Below are 18,642 nucleotides of genomic sequence, written 5' to 3'. Positions count from 1 at the left end.
TCATGAAAGGGTAAACATATAAAAGAATCATAAGTTTAGCGAAAATACCAGGTCTTCCCCTATTTGTATTAACTGATTCTACCAAAAAAAAAAGGAAAGACACTTAAATCAGCAACAAGATAACGTCAAGCAAGGCCTATAGCTAGTGTACGATGTTCGCACGTTACAAAATCAATAGCTCAGGCAGACTGAATAATGGCACATTCTCATTTGAATTCATGTCATAGATGACAAGCAGAAAAAAGACTTTTAATGATTTAATCTTTTCAAATTAAATTATAGAAATGAAACATGACTGAAGAAGCACTCTATCCTATCTGTCTCTTGATGTATCTATGTCAGCTCCGGAGGATATGAATCATTTACACAAGGAAAGAGAGGTGAGGTGGGGTTTCTGTATTAAGATAATGATAAATTGGGTGTGGTTTCTGTATTAAGATGGTGGCAAGATTGGGTGTGGTTGCTGTATTAAAATGGTGGCAAGATTGGGTGTGGTTGCTGTATTAAAATGAAGGTAGATATGGGTTGATGTTTTAAGATGGTGACAAGATTGGGTGTGGTTTCTATTGTAAGATTGGGTGTGGTTGATGTATTAAGATGGTGACAAGATTGGGTGTGGTTGCTGTATTAAAATGAAGGTAGATATGGGTTGATGTATTAAGATGGTGGCAAGATTGGGTGTGGTTGCTGTATTAAAATGAAGGTAGATATGGGTTGATGTTTTAAGATGGTGGCAAGATTGGGTGTGGTTGCTGTATTAAAATGAAGGTAGATATGGGTTGATGTTTTAAGATGGTGGCAAGATTGGGTGTGGTTGCTGTATTAAAATGAAGGTAGATATGGGTTGATGTATTAAGATGGTGACAAGATTGGGTGTGGTTTCTATTGTAAGATTGGGTGTGGTTTCTATTGTAAGATTGGGTGTGGTTGCTGTATTAAAATGGTGGCAAGATTGGGTGTGGTTGCTGTATTAAAATGAAGGTAGATATGGGTTGATGTATTAAGATGGTGGCAAGATTGGGTGTGGTTGCTGTATTAAAATGAAGGTAGATATGGGTTGATGTTTTAAGATGGTGGCAAGATTGGGTGTGGTTGCTGTATTAAAATGAAGGTAGATATGGGTTGATGTATTAAGATGGTGACAAGATTGGGTGTGGTTTCTATTGTAAGGTTGGGTGTGGTTTCTATTGTAAGATTGGGTGTGGTTGCTGTATTAAAATGGTGGCAAGATTGGGTGTGGTTGCTGTATTAAAATGAAGGTAGATATGGGTTGATGTTTTAAGATGGTGACAAGATTGGGTGTAGTTTCTATTGTAAGATTGGGTGTGGTTTCTATTGTAAGATTGGGTGTGGTTGCTGTATTAAAATGGTGGCAAGATTGGGTGTGGTTGCTGTATTAAAATGAAGGTAGATATGGGTTGATGTATTAAGATGGTGACAAGATTGGGTGTGGTTTCTATTGTAAGATTGGGTGTGGTTGCTGTATTAAAATGAAGGTAGATACGGTTGATGTATTAAGATGGTGGCAAGATCGGGTGTGGTTTCTATTTTAAGATAAACATAAGATTGGGTTTGGTTGCTGTAGTAAGAAGGAGGTAGATGGGTTCTAGTTTCTCTTATATAAAGATAGAGGTACTGGTAATGTGTAATGGTTTTTTTTTGACTTATTATAGATGTTTTTAGTCATTTTCTAGTAATAATTATTAATATAAAATATGCATTCTGAAACTGAATAAATGTAATAAAACTGAAACAAAAACACTTTTTAACATAACATAATTCTAACTGGGAAAACATAAGATGGAATATTTTGACAGCAGTTAACATAAACAGGTAAAATAGCACCATAAAAAAAAGAAAACCACTATAAAAAAAATACAAAAATACGGAAGCAGCTGCAGCCTGAGGGCGCAACACTATGCGTTTCTTCACCTTAAATTATTTGAGGTCAATTTTTAAGCAAGCTATTGCATATGGCCTTATAACACCTTGTGCGATCAATGGATCCATGCGTATGTACATCCAAGTCTCTACAATGTTGACAAAAGACATAGGATATATTTGTGTTCAGTGATAGTGAATGAGGTCACAAAGTTGAAATTTAGTTTCATTTTAAAATTAATTGTAACACCTCAAAGTCACAAAGAATTTTTCACTTTAAAAACGGGTCACCTGACATCTGAATTTACAAAACAAAACATGTCAGTTAGCAGAAAAAGGAATTCAAAGATGAAATAAATGTTGATTCTGTCACAAGCATAAGTTACAATAACATGTGGTGTGCTACGATTTATGACATCACAGTCCAGATATCAAGTTTCAATTTTTAGATTTATTGAATTCAAAATTAAAACAATAAAAAATGCATTGTTGATTTATTAGCCACTTTACAACTTTAATTTCTTTTAGCTCATAACTTTCATGTTTCTGGTGTTTGTTCCGCATCATTCTTTTCTTACTGGTGGATATACAAATAATGAATGTTTATGAGTTGAACATTTTCGCACTTTCCCTAACTGTGTTCAACAAATACACAAAACCATCATGACTGTTCTAAAGTAAACTCATATTTAATTAGTCAGCCACTTCTATCTTGAATCGAATGAAGTATAGGCCACTTACAAATTTGGCAATCAGATTTTGGCCGCAGTAGGTACAGCATGTACAATATTTGAATCACCTGTTGTCTACTTATTAAAAACTTGTATGGTTTATGAGACCCAAATTATTTGGAAATATTAAGCTCTGTCTACAGTACACTATCAAAGTTTATGTGATATGAAAAAAATGTGATGTGTCTGGACCTGATGATGTCATATCGCTACCATATTTGAGCATATCACTACCATATTTGGGCACATCACACTTTTTTTGTCAAACTAGTTTGATAGTGTAGACAGAACTTTAGAAAAAGAGTAGACAAATAATATACAACCTGTTGACATACTTACAGTGTTTTTAAATTTGGGAGACTGTCAAAACAACCCTCTGGCAATCGAGATATTAAGTTGAAAGACAGATTTCTATAATGAAAAAACAGAAAAATTGTTTAGTACAGAATAGTTATCAACACAAGTAGAATCGTAGAATCCCAATTAAGGGGATGAACTAACGTAACAATCTACCAACCATTAAGGGGACAACTTTGGGACCCAACAAAATGTCTTCTTACTGAATAAGCATTAGACAGTGTTAAGCTCTGTCTACACTATCAAACTAGTTTGACAAAAAAAATATGCCCAAATATGGTAGTGATATGACATCATCATGTCCATATATGGGCACATCACATTTTTTTGTCACATAAAGTTTGATAGTGTAGACAGAGGTTAAAACATTTCTCATCGTTCATTTCATGGAAAGTGTTCCTTTAATAGGAGTGACCCCTTGAGGGGTTTCCTCTTAATATGGGTCATCCCTATAGGAGTATCCCAAAGGAGGAGTTAGAATGTAATGTTATACAAAAAGCGTCTGTATACTTACAATTTCTCAAGGCTAACCAATCCATTGAATAATGAACTATTTATTATTGTTCTTAGTTGATTGTTGGACAAATCCCTAAAAGAAACAAATACAGTAAGAGAATTGATAATAGAACTTCTATGAGATGAACTCTATTAATTAATTATAAAATTTGTTATAAACCTGTGTATATCATTTTGTAGTGAACAATATAAACATTATGATGGTTTCAAAAGGTTGTTAGGTTATATCGATTAAAAAAAATCTGTTTGTGGAAAACAATATTCAATCTTTTTATGCATTTTTTAGGCTGACAATTTCAGATTTTTAACCAGAATTATGAATAGCAAAAACAGAATGGTAAACTGTATATATGAATATTTATTGTTCGATTCCAAAATGTGAATGCTTGTATGTATTTCTCTTCTTTTTTATTGTATTTATATGTTTCATTTGGACAGTTTATCTGAAATAAAGTTGAATTGAATTGAATTATTAAAGGCAAAACAGAAACTGATAGTAAATGACTTATAAAAACAAAATAATTAAAGATGATAATTTCCAGTTAGCAGACTGATGTGGTTTAAATCTCATGAAATTATCATTCTGTCAAAAACATTTTACTAAACATGATCACTTAAAGAAACAAATCACTTTCATTAGGGAAAGTTAAGGACTAAAGCTGATGACTTGATTTAAAGTTAAAGCTCTGTCTACACTATCAAACTAGTTTGACAAAAAAAAGTGTGATGTGCTCATATATGGTAGTGATATGCCAAAATATGGTAGTGATATGACATCATCATATCACATTTTTTGTCACATAAAGTTTGATAGTGTAGACAGAGCTTTAACTTTAAACCATCAGTCATCAGTTGATTTAATGTTATTTATATAATTGGAATATTTACATTCTTTAAATGCTGAAGTTACGTAATTTTAAGACGTCGTTTTTTATAACGTAATAATCTTGCAGAAAATATATCTTCAATGTCCTCTTATCTTTCCTTGATGTCTTCACCCTTTCGTAGGTCGTTTATTTGCAAGATCAGTTTCTTTGCAAATAATTTATTTGTAAATCAATATTATTTTATGTCGATAACATTATACTATACAGTATATAGTATTGTGTTTATAAAACAAAAAGTGGTTTTTGATTGGAGGTAGGTTAAAAGGGACATAATATAATAATAAAATGAGTGTTTTTAACTATCAAAAGCAGAGTGAATGCAAGAAGTAAGACACCTGGACTCAAGAGAGATGAGTAAGCAAAAGACACTTGTTTTTGCGCTGAAATTGCATCAATAAATAGTCACATGGCAATATCTGTCTAGCTTTGCTAATAATGCTGTTTGACGGCCTCGGCATAATCTCCGACAATGACCACGTTTTTCTGTCGTCAGTCGGATGGTTTACACGCATTACGCGGCAGTTTTCGAACATCTGTAGGAAGTGATCGGTATCGTAAATGCCACTGCACACGTAATGCAAGTTGACGTGATGGTAATAGGCAAGGATGGATTAGTACTTGGCCCGCATAAAAAAATCCACACCTCATGTTCTTATGTTTTAATTTCATTTTCCACATGACAAGATTTTTATCACGATCAGTAAAAATTCACCTCTACTAACTGAAACCTGTGACTTCATAATTGCTTTTAAACCACATGTGTCTAGTCTCATTAAAAATAAGATTATGTTGACCTTACGATTATAAAAATAAACATTATAAAAATAAATGATTTTAAGGATTATTGTGCCACGAAGAATATGTTAATACATGTTATTGTTATACATATTTAGTGTATTTATGAATAACAATAATTCATATTAATTTTACCATTATTAAAAAATGTTATTACTTGTTTGATTGATTATTCATTGAAGTTTTTAGAAATATTTATAAGAATTTATGAATATTCACTACACAAGCATTAATGGATATTCATTCACAAATATTTATTAATAGATAATTAAATATTATGAATATTCAGTAAAGCTACACAAATATTTACTAAAAATCATGAATATTCATTAAAGCTACATAAAAATTTACAAAAAATCATGAATATTCATAGCTAAAAAATATTTACTAAAAATCATGAATAGTCATCAATTAAAGCTACACAAATATTTACTAAGCTAAACAAATATTCATTAGTAAGAGTACATAATGTATGTTAGCCTGTGGATAAGATCAATAGCTAATAATCAACCATAACACTTCAAATCTTATACTTCTGTGAATTTTGCTTTCGGCCACGAATTTCTGAGTAGCAAAGTGTGCACTTGAGCACGAGAAACGCATTTTCTTCTCCGTCTTCTTGCCCATCATTATCATAATGCCATAATCTAATCAGTTAGTGCTTACTTTAAAAAGCTAAGATTGTCTTTAGATGTAATGATCTTTAATATCAACTTACTATAGAAAACACATTATTTTTATTGCAAACACAACCATTTTATTATATATTATTACTGATGCTTCATATTCTTACTTGTACTTATTATTTGTTGTAATAATGTTAAAGGGTCAACTGAGACAAGTTTACTTCTAGGTTGGTCCTCATTTTATGCTTTTCATATGTGTATATGGCATTTAATGAAATAAATGTTTGTTGAATAGGACCATTTCATATTAACTAAAATCTTTACAAATTAAACCTACTACACTACTTTTAAATAACATAATACTTACAATCGTTTTAAATTCTCAAGCTGTGAAAATGCATCTGGCTCAATCGTTGATATTCGGTTATTACTCAAGTCCCTGAAAAATATTGAGAAAAAAAAAATTATATTTTTATTCATTTGCTTTTCACAAAAATTGAATCCGAATTTTATACAATTTATATGTGGAAATGTTAGAAATACAATTTAGATTGAACTTTCAGTATTGAACTCAGGAATATGTAGCTACAACTCAAAAAACACTCTGGTATGCACATTTTTAAATTATAGATTGCACGGCAATTCAATTGAAAGGTTTTTCAGAATACTGTACTGCATTTGATATCTTAACAAAGAAATACGGACAAATATGGCACAGTAAATTTATAATTAAAAAATATCACTTGTAATAGCAAAATAGCTCTTGTTAAGAATGTAAGCTAATTGATATTAATGTAAAACATAGGTCACAATGATTCAAGTTCAAGTTCAACGTAAATTATTATTTAACGTGATTATAAATAATATTAAAAATGTGGTTAATTACAAACGAACATTCATATTATATTCATTAGTTAAAGTAAACTTTTAACTATTAATCAAATACAGGGTATGGGAATAATGGGGTATAATCCCACCCTGGGATATAAATGCACTCAAATATTGTCAGAAAATTTTAATGGAAAATGCTTATAAAAAATAATTACATCACACCTATACCTATACTTTTTAAGCAAATTAATTTCATAAATGGGTGAGAACGTGCGATTATTTGACGATTTATTGATCTCACACTATAACCACACATGAAGCTTTCCAATCCCAAACATCTCGTTACCACAATACGGTGTAGTTGCGCTTACAATTCAATAATAAATATATTTTAAAAAACTGCAAATAGTAAAAATTTAATCCGCTAATTTAAAAATACCATCCAAGGGGAAATATAAAGTTTTTAATGGAACCGCATTCCTACTAAATTATAAATATAATTATCTGATGACTCGTTCCGCAAGGACATCATATTTTATAAGAATTCATGGCTTAAAATCCCAACTGATCTGTTCAAATTAATTTTTATAATTTAAATTCATTTTCTTTTTATGAAATTAATCTAAAGACGTTATAATGTTTTTATGATTTACAGGGTGTCCCAGACAATCTACATCAGAATTGAAATACTGAGAATTTTGTCTCTTATTTTAGATTTTTATAACCACACTTGACAGGTGCTATTTTATATACTTTAATAAAACTTTCAAAATACATCATCGCAGGTGTTTTAGTATAATAAATATTCATACAGTAATATATTCGTCTTATCTGTAGATTTGAATTGTGTAGTTTTGGTTTAAATACACAATGTATTTAAAACTGATTTCGGATTTAGCCAAAGATTTTGCCTAATCTTTAAACACACTCTTTAGCTAGTACTGTAATCTCATAGTGAATATAATATTAATGTAACACACTCAAGTTAAAAATAGAAGTTATATCTGAAATGTTATCAACGATAATAAAATGAGATAACATCAAGCAATTTATGAAAATATATTAGATCGTAATATCGCTTTATTATTCCGGAATTAATGATACCTTGGTTTAGAAATGATATAAAGAAATCGGTGAAAATAATACAATAACATGATCCAAAGAAGTTCATATGAGAGTCTGGATCCTTCAGGCTATGATCGTTATGCAGTGATTGTTAAGAAAAAATCAACTTCTTTAAAACCATTATCGTTTTAACGATAAACTGTTATCTAATTTGAGAAAATATCAAATTTCAGTTGATAATCTTAATTTGGTTAAGAAATCCCCCATGCATTAAAATTACAAGGTTTTAAGGTAAACTTGGCTAATATTCCTTGTAAAATAAAAAGCCATGACTTCAAAAAGAATCTTATAAATATGGAATACAGTTAGTCTAGTTTGACAAAAAAAAGGGTGATGTACCCAAATATGGTAGTGATATGCCCAAATATGGTAGTGATATGACATCATCATGTCCATATATGTGCACATCACATTTTTTTATCACATAAAGTTTGATAGTGTAGACAGAGCTTAACATCCTCAACACCCACCAAAAAACCTTCCTTCCATCGTCAATTTCTATTCAATTCAACATTATTTTAATTTACAGTAGATTGTTTAGTTTCCCATATTCAAACACAATGAATATCAGAAATGCCACGAGGCACATACAAGAAACTGTTCCACGCTTTTCTTTTTTTCAATACACTTTTTGTTGTCTCAGTGTTAAATGAATAAGACGTGATGAATGATGAACCCTTGGCAATTTGATGCGATTAAAACTAATTCAACTTCACACGTTTCATGGTGCAGTTAAAACGTATCTCAACGAAAGACACACGATAAATTGAATGATGCGTAGATAACCGCTAATGATGGCCATATGTATTAGAAGCCGACCTACATTTATCTATTGTTCAAAAAGATGGTAATATCATGAATATTAAGTTGACCTTTGACATCTAGGTACTGTAAAATATTATGGTTAGATTATTATGATATATACAACTATAGTACAAGGTTTTATTTGCTTATTACTAAGCTCTTATATTTAGGTGATCATTTAGAATAAAATGATCACCTATTGTTATTGTATAAAATCTTTATTATTATTAGGTGATCATTTAGAATAAAATGATCACCTATTGTTATTGTATGAAATCTTTATTCTTCTTTCTGTACACTATTTTGTGTAACAAATATCTCAAAAAGTTAAATGTCAATGATCACAAAAATTTCACAATATCTTTCAAATACTGTAACTTAATCCTAATAAGCTTTTCAGCGTGATCACTCAACTGTGACGTCATTTATACGCCATTTTGTGAAATCACATTATCAATTATATCTCCATAATTAATCATCACATAATAATGAAATTCACTACACGTAAACTTCGGGTCAAGGGTAAAAATATTAGCAAATAAAAACTTGCGCGTTTCAAGGTCATGCGTGTGAAATCACGCGTTAAAAATTTAAAAAGCTTGAAATTAAGTTTTGATCAATTTAGAGCATGAATTAGGCCATTTGCACGTTTTAAAAAATTACTGCGCAAAAACACGTTTTTGCGCGCGCTGTACTTAAAAAGCGTAAAAAATACGAATTTTTTGTACAAATCGCATTCTACTCACCATCCTTAGTACATTTACTAAACTTGAGTCCGTTCCGACTTAAAATAACGCTATACGAGGAGGTTAAAAATGACAAAATGCGCACATTAATTGCATAAAAGTGCTGAAAATGGTGAAAAATAAGGCATTTTTAAAATGAAAATAATTCTTCAGAATGCACGATGACCCCCAATTTTTTTAACTTATTCTGGAAGTCATTGAGTTGTAGATATGAATTCATGTACACATTTCACGTACAAAATGTTGTGACGTCATCAAATGGCCACTTGAATTTAAAATTAAGTTTTTTTTCTCTTTCGTCGTATTTTATCACATTCAATAGAACGCATCTCTGTTATTTTGTGCCCGATTTTCGCTCAAATTTTAGTATGTGATTGCACAATTAATTGACTTTCTCATGACTTGCCACTATTTTTGTTTTTATGACGTCATCACGCGTAAAAACTTGAATAACGTAGGTCGTGTAATTTCACCTTCGCCGTAAATTTGAATATCTTACAGCTCTTCATAATTGAAGGTTACCTTGATGATTATAATTTATTATGGAAGCTGATGAAATGTAGATATGAATTCATATAAAAATCAAGCCTATCGGATGTTGTGACGTTAACATATGGCCAGTTGAAGTTTAAAAGTAGTTTTTTCATCTTTTTCGTCAAAGTTATACAAATGTCAAAGAGTTTATTTTGATAATTCCATCATACCAACAAATTTGAACATGATGTGGGTCCCGTAATTTTACCTATGCTACACTGTATATAGATATACAGTATATATTGTATATGACACATAATAGGTACAACTCAGCACTATAAGTGTATATGCATCATGTCATAGGATGGCGTACATCAGCTTTTTACGATCGTATGTTAACGTACGTGCATGTTTAAAAAAATGTTAATTTCATTAAAATGATAAAACGTACGTGCATGTTTAAAAAAATGTTAATTTCATTAAAATGATAAAAATGATCACCTATAATTCGTCAAAGTGACGAATTAAATTCTAGTGTAAAATTGTTTTTATACAAAAACAATTTTACTTCCCAATTTCTTTCTGTACAGATTTTGTGTAACAAATATCTCAAAAAGTTTAATGCCAATGATTACCAAAATTTCACAATGTCTTTCAAATACTTTAACTTAGTCATGAAAAGCTTTTCAGCGTGATCACTCATCCGTGACGTCATTTATACGCCATTTTGTGAAATCACATTATCAGTCATATCTCCATAATTCATTATCACATATAAATGAAATTCACTACACGTAAACTGTAGGTCAAGGGTAAAAATATTAGCAAATAAAAACGCACGTGCACGTTGGGTCATGCGCGTGAAATCGCGCATTAAAAATTTAAAAAGCTCAAAATTAAGTTTTGATCACTTTTGAGCATGAATTAGGCCATTTGCGTGTTTTAAAAAATTACTGCGCAAAAACACGTTTTTACGCGCGCATACATAAAAAGCGTAAAAAATACATTTTTTTTGTACAAATTGCATTCTACTCGTCTTCCTTAGTACATTCACCAAATTTGAGTCCATTTCGACCTAAAATAGTGCTATACGAGCACGTTAAAAATGACAAAATGCGCACATTAATTGTACAAAAGTGCTAAAAATGGTCAAAAATAAGGCCTCTTTAAAATGAATATAACTCTTCAGAATGGAAGGTGACCCCCAATTTTTTTAACTTATTATGGAAGCCAATGAGTTGTAGATATAAATGTATATACACATTAGACGTACAAAATGGTATGACGACATCATTTGGCCACATGAATTTTTAAAATAGGGTTTTTTCCCCTTTTGTCATAGACCACCATATTCAACAGAGCGCAACTCGCTTATCTGTGATCGATTTTCTTTTAATTTTTAATATATTCTACCTCAACCAATTATGTTACTTATGAGTTTCCAATATTTTTATTAGGATGATGTTATCGCGTCTTAAAATTTAAATAACGGTGGTTACGTAATTTCACCTACAAGGTATATTTGAATACCTTATAGCTCTTCTGAATTAAAGTTGACCTTGATGTTTATAACTTATTATGAGTGCTGGTGAAATGTAGATATGAATGCATATAAAAATTAAGCCTATCGAATGTTATGAAGTTACCATATGGCCAGTTGAAGTTAAAAAGTAGTTTTTTCATCTCTTTCGTCAAAGTTATACACATTTTGAAGAGCGCGCACCGCGCTTCTACGTGCCAAATTTTCTTCTAATTGTTATATTTTATTGCTCAATTCATTATCTTTCGATATTGGTATCCACAAGTTTATTTTGATAATGTCATCAGTGCAAAAAACTTAGAACATGATGTGTGTCCGTAATTTCACCAATGCTACACTGTATATAGATATACAGTATACTGTACATAATGTGATATGACATATAATAGGCACAACTAAGCACTATAAGCGTATAATAGGATGGCATACATCAACATTTTCCGATTGTATGTTAACATACGTGCATGTTTAAAAAATATTAATGTCAATAAATTTATAAAAATGATCACCTATAATTCGTCAAAGTGACGAATTAAATTCTAGTTTTTTTTTTTATTATTTTTTTTTCTTTTTATTGTTTCTGTACACTATTTTGTGTAACAATTATCTCAAAAAGTTTAATGTCAATGATTACAAAAATTTCAGAATATCTTTCAAATAATACAACTTAATCCTAATAAGCTTTCCAGCGTGATCACTCATCCGTGACGACATTTATACGCCATTTTGCGAAATCACATTATCAATCATATCTCCATAATTCATTATCACATATTAATGAAATTCACTACACGTAAACTTCAGATCAAGGGTAAAAATATTAGCAAATAAAAACGCACGCGCACGTAGGTTCATGCGCGTGATATCGCGCGTTAAAAATTTAAAAAGCTCAAAATTAAGTTTTGATCAATTTAGAGCATGAATTAGGCCATTTGCGTGTTTCAAAAAATTACTGCGCAAAAATGCGTTTTTGCGCGCGCGATACTTAAAAAGCGTAAAAAATATGAATTTTTTTTACAAATCTCATTCTACTCACCATCCTTAGTACATTCACCAAATTTGAGTCAGTTCCGACTTAAAATAACGCTATACGAGCACGTTAAAAATGACAAAATGCGCACATTTATTTTACAAAAGTTCTGAAAATGGTGAAAAATAGGTCTTTTTTAAAATGAAAATAATTCTTCAGAATGCAAGATGACCCCCGATTTTTTTAACTTATTCTGGAAGCCATTGAGTTGTAGATATGAATTCATGTACACATTTTACGTACAAAATGTTTTGACGTCATCAAATGGCCACTTGAATTTAAAAATTAGGATTTGTTATCTTTTTGTGTAGATTATCACATTCAACAGAGCGCATCTTGGTTATGTGTGCTCGAATTTCGCACAACTTTCAGTATGTGCTTGCTTAATTAATTATCTTTATCATGAGTTGACACTATCTTCATTTTAATGACGTCATCACGCGTAAAAACTTGAATAACGTAGGCCGTGTAATTTCACCTTCGCAGTAAATTTGAATATCTTACAGCTCTTCAGAATTGAAGGTTACCTTGATGATTATAATTTATTATGAAAGCTGATGAAATGTAGATATTTATTCATATAAAAATTAAACCTATCGGATGTTGTGACGTTAACATATGGCCAGTTGAAGTGAAAAAGTAGTTTTTTCATATTTTTCGTCAAAGTTATACACAATTCAAAGAGCGCGCACAGCGCTTCTACGTGCCAAATTGTTTTCCAAATCTTATATTTTTTTGCTCAATTAATTATCTTTCGAAATTGTCATCTTAAAGTTTAGTTTGATAACGTCATCATGCCAAAAAATTAGAACATGTGTCCCGCAATTTCACCTATGCTACACTGTATATAGATATACAGTATATACTGTACATATTGTATATGGCATATAGGCACAACTCAGCACTATAAGCATATAATAGGATGGCATACATCAACATTTTCCGATCGTATGTTAACGTACGTGCATGTTAAAAAAAAAATTAATTTCAGTAAAATGATAAAATGATCACCTATAATTCGTCAAAGTGACGAATTAAATTCTAGTGAGAAATTGTTTTTATATAAAAAAAAATGTTTCTTCGCAATTTCGTTCTGTACAGATTTTGTGTAACAAATATCTCAAAAAGTTTAATGTTAATGATTACCAAAATTTCACAATATCTTTCAAATACTTTAACTTAGTCCTAATAAGCTTTTCAGCGTGATCACTAATCCGTGACGTCATTTATACGCCATTTTGTGAAATCACATTATCAATCATATCTCCATAATTAATTATCACATATTAATGAAATTCACTACACATAAACTTCAGGTCAAGGGTAAAAATAGTAGCAAATAAAAACGCACGCGCACGTAGGGTCATGCCCGTGAAATTGCGCGTTAAAAATTTAAAAAGCTCAAAATTATGTTTTGATCAATTTAGAGCATGAATTAGGCCATTTGCGTGTTTTAAAAAATTACTGCGCAAAAACACGTTTTTGCGCGTGCGTACATAGAAAGCGTAAAAATTAACAATTTTTTGTACAAATTGCACTCTACTCATCTTCCATAGTACATTCACCCAAATTTGAGTCTATTTCGACATAAAATAGTGCTATACGAGCACGTTAAAAATGACAAAATGCGCACATTAATTGTACAAAAGTGCTAAAAATGGTAAAAAATAAGGCCTTTTTAAAATGAATATAACTCTTAAGAATGGAAGGTGACCCCCAATTTGTTTAACTTATTATGGAAGCCAATGAGTTGTAGATATAAATGTATATACACATTAGACGTACAAAATGGTATGACGTCATCATTTGGCCACATGAATTTTAAAAATATGGTTTTTTCCCCTTTTGTCATAGACCACCATATTGAACAAAGCGCAACTCGCTTATCTGTGCTCAATTTTTTTAAAATTTTTAATATATTCTACCTCAACCAATTATGTTACTCATGAGTTGCCAATATTTTCATTTTGATGACGTCATCATGTCTTAAAATTTGAATAACGGTGGTTACGTAATTTCACCTACAACGTATATTTGAATACCTTACAGTTCTTCTGAATTAAAGTTGACCTTGATAATTATAACTTATTATGAGAGCTGGTTCAATGTAGATATGAATTCATATAAAAATTAAGCCTATCGAATTTTGTGACGTTATCATATGGCCAGTTGAAGTTAAAAGGCAATTTTTTCATCTCTTTCGTCAAAGTTATACAAATATTAAAGAGCGCGCACTGCGCTTCTACGTGCCAAATTTTCTTCCAATTGTTATATTTTATTGCTCAATTCATTATCTTTCGATATTGTTATCCACAAGTTTATTTGGATAATGTCATCAGTGCCAAATTCTTCGCAATTTCTTTCTGTACAGATTTTGTGTAACAAATATCTCAAAAAGTTTAATGTCAATGATTACCAAAAATTCTGAATGTCTTTAAAATACTTTAACTTAGTCCTAATAAGCTTTTCAGCGTGATCACTCTTCCGTGACGTCATTTAGACGCCATTTTGTGAAATCACATTTTCAAACATATCTCCATAATTCATTATCACATATTAATGAAATTCACTACACGTAAACTTTAGGTCAAGGGTAAAAATATTAACAAATAAAAACGCGCGCACACGTAGGGTCATGCGCGTGAAATCGCGCGTTAAAAATTTAAAAAGCTCAAAGTTAAGTTTTGATTAATTTAGAGCATGAATTAGGCCATTTGCGTGTTTCAAAAAATTACTGCGCAAAAAAAATATTTTGCGCGCGCGATACTTACAAAGCGTAAAAAATGCATTTTTTTTATACAAATCGCATTCTACTCACCAGCCTTAGTACATTCACCAAATTTGAGTCAGTTCCAACTTAAAATAACGCTATACGAGCAGGTTAAAAATGACAAAATGCGCAAATTAATTGCATCAAAGTGCTGAAAATGGTGAAAAAATAAGGCCTTTTTAAAATGAATATAAATCTTCAGAATGGCAGGTGACCCCTAATTTTTTTAACTTATTCGGGAAGCCATTAGGTTGTAGATACATATTCATGTACACATTAGACGTACAAAATGGTATGACGTCATCAAATGGCCACTTGAATTTAAAAATTAGTAATTTTTATCTTTTTGTGTGGGTTATCACATTCAATAGAGCGCATCTCCGTTATTTGAGCCCGATTTTCGCAAAAATTTTAGAATGTGCTTGCTCAATTGATTATCTTTCTCATGGGTTGTAAACATTTTTATTTTGATGACGTCATCACGCGTAAAAACTTGAATAACCTAGGTCGTGTAATTTTAGCTACACCATACATTTGAATATCTAATAGCTCTTCAGAATTAAAGGTGACCTTGAAGATGATAACTTATTATGAAAGCTGTTAAAATGTAGATATGAATTCATATAAAAATTAAGCCTATCGGATGTTGTGATGTTATCATATGGCCAGTTGAAGTTAAAACATAGTTTTTAGATTTCTTTAGTCAAAGTTATACAAAGTTCAATGAGCGCGCATTCCACTTCTACGTATCAAATTCTCTTCCAATCCTTATATTTATTTGCTCAATTCATTATCTTTCGAAATTGTCATCTTCGAGTTTATTTTGATAATTCCATCATACCAAAAAATTTGAACATGATGTGGGTCCCATAATTTTACCTATGCTACACTGTATATAGATATACAGTATATACTGTATATATTGTATATGACACATAATAGGCACAACTCAGCACTATAAGCATATAATAGGATGGGATACATCAACATTTTTCGATCGTATGTTAACGTACGTGCATGTTTAAAAAAAAATTAATTTCAGTAACAGGATAAAAATGATCACCTATAATTCGTCAAAGTGACGAATTAAATTCTAGTTTTATTTTAATATTTTGGAATCAATAATTTGTCTACAATTTGTAGAATTTAATTATAATATTTAAGCTTCAGATAAAAACTAAAATAATTTAAATAAAATATTTCTTTCAACAATAGTTAAATTTGCAAAATTTATTACAAGACAGTACAGGGAAATGAAACTAGAATACGGTTGTGATCAAAATGAAATTACATCTTTGTCGGGTGTTTGTAGAAGCAACCTGGGACTTGGCACTATCAAAGAAGCTGCCAAGGCGTCAGGTAAAGGTAATGCATTTACAAAGTAATAAAACCCAACTGTAAGATAAAATTGCATTGCACATCACACAAGCATTAAATTTGCATATTGAACGTGTAAATCAACAGTGTTGTAAATCATGCTATACCTGAATTCATGTTATATTATTATGAGTTTGATATAATAACAATGTAACCATCACTAATTCGGTTAAACTAGGTTTTACCATCCCACGATGACAATCAACCTGATTGAGAAAGTGGGTTCAAAAGATACCGCAATCAAATCAAAACACATTAAAAATATTGCCATGTTTTTAAAATTGTGAAATATGAAAATATGCCCGTTTTCATGTTTCAGTACGCCCTTGGCAGTCATTAAAATTGTTACATATTTTCACTGAAGTTTGATTATGAAATAGCATACTGTACTAAATAATATACGGCAATACAGTATATGAACTAAATACAAGTAAATATGTTAAGAAATGTATTTACTAGAGGATTGTACAAAGGATTTGGTACATGGAAGGCCAGCAGTGATGAATTTAAAGTTACCATGTAATGTTATAATATATATAATTCTGTATTATATCGATGTGATTTGTTAATACTCGTTAGCGCAATAAAACTCTGACATAACCCTGTTACATACAGTACAGTAGGTACATTTGATGCAACTTACAGAATGTAACATTCGACAAGCGCTTCCTATCGGAATATCCTTTCACCAGTGTATTTTTTGTGTTGAGCTGCAATGTAGCTGTTCAGCCTCGTCTACATTATCAAACTTTATATGAAACAAGGCCATATACAAGGCTACAGTCGCGTGCTCAAGTTAGTGTTTACCGACCAACCGACTAAAAAAAAATATGTGCCCATATATGGAAATGATGATGTCATATCACTACCATATTTGAGCATTTTTATTCAAACTAATTTGATAGTGTAGACAGAGTTTAAATGACAGTCCACAATTTAACTCTGAAAGACTGCAATTTAACTCCGACAAAGAACATAACATGTAAACATAGTTAGTGATGGTCAGAGGGCTTTGATTAAGGAGAATAGAAGGTTTCCTGTGAACCTGGTCTTACATAATTGAGCATGTCTGACATTAATTCAATACTTCCTGTCCAAACATGTAATACAAGACATTAAGCAAAAAACATAACATAATAGGATAGAATAAACAAAAGTAAACCACAAACTCAAGTGACAGAAGAGAAAACTGGAAACTTTTTTTATAACAATGTAAACATATTTGAAGAATAGAACATGGAGGTATAACATTATACATAATTTTCTGTATAGAATAACGGACGTTTTGAAAGGCAAACTCATCCATGTTTTGTTTTGATTTATTAATACAAAATTATTACAGAGAAAGTACAAAAATATATACTGTAGGAAGTATACAAAATACCAAAGATTGTCAAAATCAAATCCAGTGATTTCTATCTGACTACTAAAATTAAATTTCAAACATTTAGGGCGCTTATGCTGTATATCAAGTTGCAATATAATTTAATTAAATGTATACTGTAGATCTACAAATGATTTTCAAAACATATTGGATTCAATTCATACAGATTGATCAAGAGATAGTGAGTATACTGCAGGTCAGATTACATGATATTGTTGGTATTTATTACAAAACTGTAACAAATAGATCAGTATGAAAATAAACGTTCTTCAAATTATTTAACTCAATGTTCTTTTATTGTATTAATGTAAATATAATTAAACAATTATTAAAAGTAGCACTCACTTTGTTTATATTCCTGTATAACGCGCAATTATTTGACAGACAGTGCTTATTTGGCTGCCATACTTTAAAAATATTTTTTTCTTAATTATGAATTTTGTGACTGTGTATTTTGTTAGAAATAATTCTATGAAAGCATAATATATTTTAATGTTTCTTACTGAATTTTTCTGTGCTTTTATGTATTTATTTATATCTAAATATTTTAAAGGCATCCTACAGTTTAATTGGCGTTTTTTCACTGTTGGATGTACTGTAGTTGAAAAAAAATAAAATATTTAAATAATAATTCAATGATAATACAAGATTATCCTCATCGGTATCAATTTCTTTTATTCAATAGTTGCAATATTGTGTCATATTATGTGTCAAACAATGTATTTCCAAGACTTTTCAGGATTATTATTTAAAGCGTATCATTACCAT

At 30.6% G+C, this 18,642-nt stretch overlaps 1 protein-coding gene across 1 annotated transcript in view; it reads right to left on the bottom strand.

The window, feature by feature from the left end:
- The window catches only part of LOC144837744 (adhesion G protein-coupled receptor A3-like), a 54,811-nt gene that overhangs the window by 12,191 nt on the left and 23,978 nt on the right, over positions 1-18,642 (bottom strand). Inside the window, exons 3-5 of the mRNA XM_078692980.1 lie at positions 6,161-6,232; positions 3,484-3,558; positions 2,952-3,023 (exon numbers count right to left, since the gene is read on the bottom strand). Of these exons, the coding sequence (XP_078549106.1) occupies positions 2,952-3,023; positions 3,484-3,558; positions 6,161-6,232 (219 nt within the window). The remainder of the gene's footprint in view (positions 1-2,951; positions 3,024-3,483; positions 3,559-6,160; positions 6,233-18,642) is intronic.

This window comes from Antedon bifida, chromosome 3 (genome assembly GCF_963402885.1).
Source record: "Antedon bifida chromosome 3, ecAntBifi1.1, whole genome shotgun sequence".
Classification (NCBI taxonomy): Eukaryota; Metazoa; Echinodermata; class Crinoidea; order Comatulida; family Antedonidae; genus Antedon; species Antedon bifida.
The sequence above is the reverse complement of the archived record's forward strand: the minus strand, read 5'-3'. Positions and strand labels throughout refer to the sequence as shown.